Source organism: Thrips palmi, unplaced genomic scaffold, assembly GCF_012932325.1.
Source record: "Thrips palmi isolate BJ-2018 unplaced genomic scaffold, TpBJ-2018v1 HiC_scaffold_8, whole genome shotgun sequence".
NCBI lineage: Eukaryota > Metazoa > Arthropoda > Insecta > Thysanoptera > Thripidae > Thrips > Thrips palmi.
Genome location: NW_023144635.1, coordinates 2,194,309 through 2,203,921, shown reverse-complemented (window position 1 = coordinate 2,203,921; position 9,613 = coordinate 2,194,309). Strand labels below are relative to the sequence as shown.

At 38.3% G+C, this 9,613-nt stretch overlaps 3 protein-coding genes across 3 annotated transcripts; 2 read left to right on the top strand and 1 right to left on the bottom strand.

Moving 5' to 3' along the window:
* The first annotated feature begins 57 nt into the window (after positions 1 to 57).
* LOC117653895 (zinc finger CCHC-type and RNA-binding motif-containing protein 1-like) lies at positions 58 to 1,637 on the top strand. Its single transcript, XM_034399894.1, has 6 exons — positions 58 to 413; positions 505 to 648; positions 728 to 839; positions 918 to 1,115; positions 1,194 to 1,364; positions 1,439 to 1,637. The coding sequence occupies exons 2-6, from the start codon at positions 536 to 538 to the stop codon at positions 1,547 to 1,549; spliced, it is 705 nt and encodes a 234-aa protein (XP_034255785.1). The 5' UTR covers positions 58 to 413; positions 505 to 535; the 3' UTR covers positions 1,550 to 1,637.
* LOC117653886 (condensin complex subunit 2) lies at positions 1,583 to 5,493 on the bottom strand. Its single transcript, XM_034399869.1, has 12 exons — positions 5,300 to 5,493; positions 4,834 to 4,958; positions 4,481 to 4,759; positions 4,172 to 4,402; positions 3,871 to 4,090; positions 3,577 to 3,795; positions 3,285 to 3,488; positions 2,999 to 3,206; positions 2,792 to 2,918; positions 2,538 to 2,711; positions 2,355 to 2,453; positions 1,583 to 2,267 (listed from the first exon to the last, which is right to left on the bottom strand). Exons 2-12 carry the CDS (start codon positions 4,948 to 4,950, stop codon positions 2,046 to 2,048), a joined length of 2,100 nt encoding a protein of 699 aa, XP_034255760.1. The 5' UTR covers positions 4,951 to 4,958; positions 5,300 to 5,493; the 3' UTR covers positions 1,583 to 2,045.
* A 237-nt stretch (positions 5,494 to 5,730) lies between these two features.
* Positions 5,731 to 8,863, top strand: LOC117653883 (transport and Golgi organization protein 6 homolog). The gene has a single exon (XM_034399863.1). The coding sequence runs from the start codon at positions 5,906 to 5,908 to the stop codon at positions 8,804 to 8,806; it is 2,901 nt and encodes a 966-aa protein (XP_034255754.1). The 5' UTR covers positions 5,731 to 5,905; the 3' UTR covers positions 8,807 to 8,863.
* Positions 8,864 to 9,613: the final 750 nt, after the last annotated feature.

Here is a 9,613-nt window from a genome sequence, read left to right as displayed (position 1 = left end):
TGCCGAGTCCAGGGGCCAGGGGGGAGGGGGTCGCACCCATGGGGTGGGGTGCGCAGTGGCCCGAGAGGTTGGCGAGGCAGCTGCCATTCCCCAGCACTTATCAGATTTCTGCATGCTAAATCACAGTGAAGCGAGAACAATGTATTTGCCATAGTTTGGAAATGGAACTCCTCTTTTTTCTCTCCCTTAGCTCGGGTCCATGAAGGTAGCGGGAAAGGCGCTTCCTTGTTGAACTCAAGCGGGAGCAGGGCCCACGCTGAGCTGGGGGAGCTATCGGGGGAAATTTCTTGTTTGCTTGAAATTACGCTTTGATCAAATGCAGCCGCATCTCACGAGCTCAGTTTGTGTTTCATAGTGGGATTTCGTGGGATTCGCTCAGGGAAGTTCAAGAATTCCCGCTGTGGAGTGCGGAGGTATGAGAAGTTTCTGAGTCAATAAAACAGTATTCTTTTGTTTTATCTGTCATGTCTGCTTGTGTTTGTTTACATCTACATCTTTTCGTAGGTTGTTCGTTTATTACTTCATTATTTCAATCATGAGCGGAGGCTTGGCTCCGAGTAAAAGCACAGTCTATGTCGGCAACTTGCCTTTCTCCTTGACAAATAATGACTTGCATAAAATATTCGAAAGATATGGTAAAGTAGTGAAGTAAGTATGAGCACCTTGCATGTTTCTAAAAATATTTTGTACATCAAAGGCAACTGCTAAGCTATTTTATTTCTTTCAGGGTAACAGTTAAAAAAGATAAAATAACGCGTAAAAGTCAAGGAGTGGCATTTGTACTTTTTCTTAAAAAGGAAGATGCTCAGGCTTGTGCACAGTCTCTGAATGGCCAGGAGGTAACAAAATAATATTGCAGTCAAGAAAACCTCTTATCAGTTGCTTTATAACTGCTTTAACACTTTCTTTGTACCCAGATGTTTGGTCGCCGGCTGAAAAGCAGTATAGCACTAGACAATGGACGCAGTACAGAATTTATAAGACGTAGAAATTACCCAGACAAAAAACGTTGCTACGAGTGTGGAGAAGAAGGCCACCTTAGTTATTCTTGTTCTAAAAATGCCTTAGGTGACAGAGAACCTCCTCCCAAAAAGGAGAGGAAACGAAAGAAAAACGTAATGAATTTCTTTGTTCCTGTTTTGTTTTTGATGATTGACATACTTTTTTTAAAATGTTGCCTTGTTCCTATCCAGGATGTGGCCTATGATCCCGAGAGAGAGGAATATTTTGATTCTGATGAGGAATTGGAGGACCGCCCATCAAAACATAAATATGCACCTCATCAAAGTAGAGAAGTTGAAGAGGCAGAAGAGGAGGAAGTTGAACCAGACTTGGAAACACTAAGTGCAGCAATCAGACTTACTGTGAGTTATGCTCATCATTATTGTGCTCAGTCAGTATCTCAAGGCTTGATCTCACATTTTTATTATCATTTCAGCAAGAACAAGTTGAACTTCAACAAACTAGTCAAAAAATAGAGGATACCCGCCCTAGAAAAAAGATCAGACCCAGTTCCTACTTCAGCGATGAAGAAGACATCAGTGATTAAATTCGTTGAAGGATTAATAAGTTACATCATCTGTTCTTTATAAAATAATGAAAACCTTTATTGTGACAATAAAACTTTAGAAAGACCATTCAGGATTAATTTAATTTTTAAAATAATAAATAAGGAACAGAGGCACTGCTTTCAGACATTTGCTCCAATATATCAATTATACAAACTGTAAAACACATAATTTTTTTAAAAATAGTTATGTACACGTATATATTTGCTTTCCCTTTTTTCCTTTAAACTTTTGACATTTGAACTTAACAGGAATCATTTAATTTATTGCTGGCCCTCCAGCGAAACCATTACACTGTTTTGCAAAGGCTAAATCTTAAAAAAGCCAAATGTAATCACAAGAGAGAAATTTTTATCCATTAAGAGAATAAGACATTGACTTGATTACAGACCTGAGAGAAAAATACAGATCTTTCCTTTATAAAATTGCAGCTCTTCAAGAATGGTTATTCTTAAAGACAGGTACAAAACTTAAATATTATCCTTGGGAAATGGTTAAATCGGACAGATCAGGAACTCCTCTAATATCTAAGCATTTTTCATTAGCCAAATGAAGCAGGCCGACAAATGCTAGTGGGCAGCTGAGATTTTCGGTCATCTTCTGAGGGAGACTGACAGGCAATGTGTCATATAAAGTTCTGAAAGTCACTGTGTCTTCCATTCTTGATTTTTCAGCCTTCTGGCTGTCTTCAAGATCAAACTGCACACACAGAAAAATCGACATCATTATTATTATTATTGAAAATAAGGTATTTTAAACACATAGTACATCTAGGATATTGCTTACCTCAGATGAATGGGTTAAAACTCCCCACATGGCTCCTTTCAATTTTTTCATGTCCATTTTCTTTGCTCTCATTTGGTAAGGAATATAAATTTTAGCCACCTGTTATAAAAGGAGATTATCACCATAAATTGACATTTGACCCTTAATTCTAAAATCTATATGTAGTTTATGACCATAACAAACCTTGTTTGGAGCAGCAATGAGGTTATCACCAGTAAAAGCACCAATTTCATGCTCTTGGGCCTCAATGTCAACATGCCCATCTTGTGATTGGAACATATCCTCATCCTCATGAGCCATGCCATCACCAAGATCCGCTCCATTGTCATGGTCATCATCATCATCTTGAGCAGCAGGCTGTAATTAAAGCTTTTATTAATTACATCATCATAATTTGTGAACAAATGATAGAGAACACCTAAAATGCTTGTACATACCACATTGGGACAAAAGCTAGCTTGATCAGTGGGGTTGTCATATTGGTAATCCCCAACCCCCTCATCTACTTCAGGGGCCGCTGAGTCATCACAAGCTTTAACTGAAATACTCTCACGGATAAATAAACTGTATTGGAATAAAATAAACATTTAAAAATTGAAGGATGATGGAAAGTCATTGAGAAAGATAAAATAGAAATTACATACCAAGTTATTCTATTAGCATCATAATGAATATCATGGGGGTTTGTAATACGATCAGAAGCCCAACCCTGAATAGTCTTCTTGTTAAGTTTATTAGCAGTGCTCCCAAAATGTTTTTGAATCTCATCGCTTTCATCTTGGAAATTGAGTTCTAATTCTTTTCTGGTACGCTTTTTGGTCTGCTTGGTAACAGCAACATCCTTTTCTTTATCTAGAATAACCAAAACACTTTAATTGTTGGCAGAGTTTCTACTTTTTAAAATGATTAGTAACAATAAAAAATTCCAACCTTTCCGTAATGGTTTGACTTTCCAGTGCGCAGGACCGGCCCAAAGAGACATCATGCTCTGTTGGAAGTAAGAATATTCAAGAGGAACAGCAGAAAGATGCTGCTTTAAATCTACAACGTTGGCTGGTTGCCTTGCAAGCTTAGCTGCTGCTCTGTTAAGGGCATCAGGAGCTGCATAGAATTCTTCATCATCTGATTCCAATCCTAGAAAAATAAAGACAAAACCAATGATAAACCAGTTAACTTTCTTACAAGTTAAAATATATTAAATTAGCAACAAATAATGACATACCATTATTATCCAATCCGCCTCCACCTCCAAAGTCCACATCAGGTATTGGTTCGGGAGTTTGGTTCATATCAAATACATGATCATCATTTAAGTCTGCTAGCGGCTGTTGGGGTGGCGGTGGTGGTGGTAGGTCCAATGCAGGTCTTGGGTCATTCTCTGGTACCCATCCAGAGAATTTAAAGTCTCGAAATGATGGGCATATCTCCAGGTTTTTTAGATCTAAATGAAAAACCAGAGAATAACAATAAAACAACACCAAACTCACCAAAAATACACTACCGCAAGAGAACATACCTGGCAAGGGGGGAAGTTCCACCAGTTTCTCCTGAGCCGATTTCCCATCATCTTTGACAGCTGCAGTTTCCCGATACTTTAATGAATGGTGAAAAGGACACTCCCCACTCTGAGATACAGCAAGATTCGCAGAAAGACGGACAAGAAAAGGGTCCATAGTCTGGTAAATCAGCTGCTTCCGTTTGAGAGAATCTGGCTTGTCAGCAAGAGCACTCTTGTGCTAAAAAAAATTAAAAATTAACATTAATTTTTGATTAAAAATGATTGTACTGTAACGTTTTGCAGAAAAATCTCATTTTACCTTCCGAGATTTCTTTTTCAATTTCTTTAATGCTTGGGATTGAGGTCCATCACCATCATCATGGTCCATTTCCCCACCATCTCCTACATTGCCATCTTCCTCTGAGGCCCTCTTCTTCTTATTAGCGTCCACACGCCCGATGTTGCTAGCCATTTGGACTACATCAGAATGCACAGCATCTACTCTGAAGCTGTAGATCTTTGTGCTAGCATCGAGAGTGCAGCTAGCCACCTTAAATACAAAAGTTTACTTCAGTACACGTAAAGAGGACCCACAGTTCAAACAGAATATCCAATCAATACAACTTACCTGGAAATCTTCCATTTTGTTATCATGACGTTTTAACATCATTGACATATAGTCAATAAGCTGTAGACTAAAAGCATTTTTCACAGTAATTTTATTTTCTGTGGAAAGCTTGATGCAGCTTGCATAATGTTCTGCCAGCTGTGCACTTGAAAGCCCACTGCAAGCACCAAGACCAAGGGACTTCCTTCGGTTAGCCGATTCAGGTGCTGCCGGAGTGCCTGCTGGATCAGGCACGAAGGACTTCCTTCTGAGCTCTCTTCTTTCTGCATCATCATCGTTCTATTGGAAAAGAATGATGTTCAAGAATATATGTTGCCACAAGAAAGGAAATAAATCAATTTAAAAGGACTTACAATAACTGTCTCGACAGTTTCCTTTGTATTTGCGAGAGCAAGTATAGATTTCTTACGAAGAGGGGATGCTACATTTTCGCTTGAGCTTAATCGACTTAAGCTGTTATCAAATGACATGATGTAGCCTGTAAAATATAAATTAATAATTAACCAGGTTGTACCAGACACAAATGAACTTCTTTTAATGCAGAAATGAACAAGGGTTTCCATCATTGAGAACAGGTTAAGAATAAGAGAGGATACCGATGTTGACACACAAATGAGGGACATGTCCACAACAACAATTACAAAAGGTGAGAGAGTTACAAACAGAGCTTTACATAGATATGCGGGATTTAGCATTCGCCGAAATAATTTAAAAGATGCCTCGATTTCCTTGTAACAGGTCTTGTTTCGGTCAAGAGGTGTTTGAATTCATGATCATAACAACTAATTGACTGAGTTGAGGGTTGGGGGAAACACTTACCTGAGTTGCAAAACGATGAAGAGACAGAAAATAGTAATCGACTAACGTATGATGACTCAAAAGAGAAAGTGGCGCTGAGACCAAAATGACCAAAATTCTTTCTAGATACCACAAAGGCAACTGATTTTTCGAAAAAGCATCGCTTGCTTGGTTCTTGATTCTTGTTCCCTCGTTTCTCAAAATTGCTGCCTACCCTGCAACATAAACAATTTCATCTCGAGTATGATCTTTCTGAGTATCAAAGTCAACTGTGTGTGGAACAAATTACATAGAATAAACTTACTTACAATCACATATAAATCATTTTATTCAAGTCCTCCAATCATGTTACAGTTTCAAAACTGGACCAGGAAAAACAGGGTCTTTTTTTAAACTTTCTAGTTTTGTTGGTACTCAATTTCCCGCCAGATTATCGCCCCTCCTCCCTCCTCCCCTCCCTCTCTCTCCCTCACCCATGTTGCTTTTCTCTTGCCGCTGCCGACTTGTTTCGTTTATACTTCGTACAAGTGGTACAGTGACTGACATTATTGCTTTGACAAATGTGTTCACCAAAGAAACAACGTAGCTGCAAGTCCTACTCGCTGTGATCGACGTTCATCATTCGTCATGGAGAGTGCAGGCGATGGGAATGCATCTAACCTAAAGAACTTGTGGGAAAGTTTGCACCTGCTTGTGACATCCAAAGCAAGTGAAAATTTTGCGGAAATCAATGATCTACGTGGAGCTCTTCTCTCAAACTTAAAAGCAGCAACCTCTGCTCTTGGCTTCGGGGATGTCAAGGAGATTCCTCGTCTGGGTGATGCCATCAATTGTCATTCCGACATTATTTGGGACTTCGTTGAAACCTCCTTGTTCGTTCTTCTCAAGCTGAAAGAAAAACTGATGGATGATGTTTTAAGTGTTTCTCAGCAGAAAGATGTTCGCTCATGCCTACAGTTTTTAGTATCGTTGGGAATACAGCCAAATTTAGTTCCAAATGTAATGGCCATTCCTTCTGACAGAAAGGCTCTTATGGATTTCTTGCTGGAACAATCTAGAACTGATATGCAAAAGTATGAACGCCTATGCGTTGTTGTAAAAGCTATTCTTGCTTGCTGTGAAAACTCACACTTAAGGTCCCTTATTATTGCTACCTGTATCAACCCTCTTCTAGTCAGCCTATTCCAGCTTAGTTACGCTCCTCTGAAAAAGCCATCCGAAGATTCAAACTCAATTTCCACTCCTGCCTGCGAAAGCTTTGTCATGACAACTGATATTTGGAATAGGTTGCAAACTGACAGGGCCTATTTTAAAATATTGCTACATCAACTAGTTAAAGAAACATACCAGCCAAAAATTATGTTTGAACTCATGATGCTGCAAGGAAATCAAAACAACTTTTTACCGCCACTGTGGCTGCGGAAATCTTCATCAAGTCTTCTCACATCTCGTTTAGTCCAGCCAGGTGGAGTTGCAGCATTAATTAAAGCTGCATTTGATTCAGCACCAGACACGGGAAGTGACTGGAAAAAAACTGATGCTTTAGCTAGAGTTATTACAAGCCCTATAAACCATTATGACAGTATTGCTTCACAGTTGTTTAAACTTGTTGAAGTGTCTCGAGATGGAGCGAGTAATATGCATTTTCTCATTCTGTCATGTATTAGACAATTACTTGATAAGGATGCCTCTGTCTGTCATAAATTTATTATTGGGCCTTTGCTGCAGCCGCTTGAGTATGTTTTCTCTTGTGAAAATTCACCTCAAGAGGAAGGAGACATCATACTGCCTGAAGAGAAATTGGATGCCTTATTCAAACAGATTCATTTATGTTTTACCCCAGGTAGTAAAGCTGCATGTGTGAATTTGCCAGGGAACATTCTTGCACCTTATGTTTCATTATTTTTTAAGCTGTTTTGTAAATTACATGGAAGTGCTAGTAATTTATGTAAAATAAGTGAAGATATTCTGTATCATATAATTTGTGATTGTGATCAATTAGCATTAACAAGAGTTTTGAAGTGTATATTGTTGAATGAAGTGGAAGAAGATACACTCTTACTTCCAGATTCTTTTGGCTTTCAATTTGGACCAAATGGAGGAGTTATTTTGCAAATTTGTTCAGAACCGAAGAAGGACTTGTTTTCATCTTCTGTTGAAGAATGTGGTGACATGCTAATCGCCTTTCTTGAGTTAAGAAATGACAGTGAACTTTCAGTTTTGGTTTTTGAAGTGCTGCTCAAATTGTTGATTGAAATGGGCATGAAACCCAAAACAGGAGTCCCCAATCTTACCACCCTAGGCACATTGGAAGACAACTTGGCATCATTAATGTTATCCTCAGAGAAACATCTGGGTGTCGTAAGACTGCTAGCAGCTTTGGTTGAAAATACCAATGTGCGCCAAAAACTGTCAGAAAGTCCAGAGCACATTTTGGCCTTCATTGTAAACTTTTTTGAAACACTCATCCATGGAGGCTCCCTCTCAGAATCTGGAGAAGATGAGGATTTAGAGTGTGTATTTGTGGCATTCATGGTCCTTAATGTCATGCTGGACAATTGTAATGAGACCACAGATTGGTCAGTGTTTAGCAACCTTCTTCATCCAGTCTGCATAATTAGAGACCAAACTAAAAATGAGGAACTTCAAAGATTAGCTTCTCGAGTTTATAATCTTGTTTCTACTTGTGGCGTTGTAGATCAAAATATTCCCAAAGGTCGTGAAAAGCCTGAGAAGACAGAATGTGAAGAAGCTTTCCATGATGCTTGTGATCCTTTGCTTCCTGTTCGTGGTCATGCCCTAGTCCAATTGACAAAACTACTTAAAAAACGTGATTCAGAAACATTGGTGAAAAAGGAAGCAGTTTTATGCCTGTTCAAAGAAAATTTGAATAATTCTGATTCGTTTATATATCTTGCTGCCATTAACGGCATTGTTGCATTTTCTAGTATTCATCCTGATGTTGCTGTAAAATCCCTTATTGAGGAGTATGTTGCAATTTGCTCTGCTGGAGACAATGAGACAAGAAATCCTGAGCTCCGCATGAAGGTGGGAGAAATTCTAGTTAAATTGGCTAGGGAACTGGGAGAGCTGGCTCCTAAGTATAAGAATGAGTTGCTAAATGCATTTTTAGTTGGCACGAAAGATACTGACCATCTAATGCGTGCATCTAGTTTGTCTAATTTAGGAGAAATATGCCAGATACTTGGCTTCAGAATTGGCCCAATATTAAGAGAGCTGTTGATCTGCATTCAAAGTATCCTGAAATTTGATAAAGCAGTTGAAGCAAGAAGAGCATCAGTCATGGTTGTTACTCAACTATTGCGAGGTATAGAAGCAGATATGTTGGATGTGCTACAAGATGCTGCCTTGGAGCTTTATCGTCACTTGAAAAGAGTTTATTGTGAGGATGAAGATGATGTGGTTCGGCTTCATGCTCAACTTGCACTTGAAGAACTTGGTAGACTAGCTCATGGTTTTCTTTTCCCCAAAATTTCTATGGAAAAAAAAATACAAATTCTTCCCTAGTATGTTACATGTATGTAAAATTTTGTACCTTCAGAATTACATAAGTTAGTGATCTCATTTGCTTTTGATTATTTTCCCAATGGTAAGAGGTAGAAGGAAAAAAAGACACAATTTTACTGAAAATAGTTTATTGTAAAAAAGAAAAGCAGTCTTGACACCTACATTGAAAGGATCTGAGATTAAGTACTTGCCACAAATAAATCTTAGTGGACGGTCCAATTGATGATTTACAATATACAAATCCCAAATTAAATAATTACAATTGTTTCACTAGTAGATTATAGGATTCGTACAAATGCTTCACATCACACAAATCAATGGAAATAAAATATACATACACTTACACAAATGGATGGATCACGAACAAATAAAATTAAATTGCTCTTTTGTACAAGGAAAGGAGCCATGGAACACAGGCTTGTGTCTACAGGAAAAGAAAACAGGTTAAAGAAGAGATCACAGAATAAAACAGAAAATGCTCAAAAGCAATTTGATGCAGTGAGGGAAAAGTGAAGGGCTATCATACAAAGAAAATCCAATGAAAATTTTTAAAACCAACCAAATGAGAGCTTGTGCATTACAGAATGCAGTCAACTACATAAAATCATTTGCAAGTATTGCAAACAGTATGTTAGTTCCAATTCAAATGTGATAATTTTTAAAATTGAATAAAAACGTTAGGCATTTACCCTTCACATTTCCTTTGCTAAAGTCTCTGCCAGTACAAAAAGGGTGGGTGGGGGAAGAGAGCAACAGGGAAAGGCTAAATTTAAGTAAAATGTGTCTCACTCACTCACACATTTAACC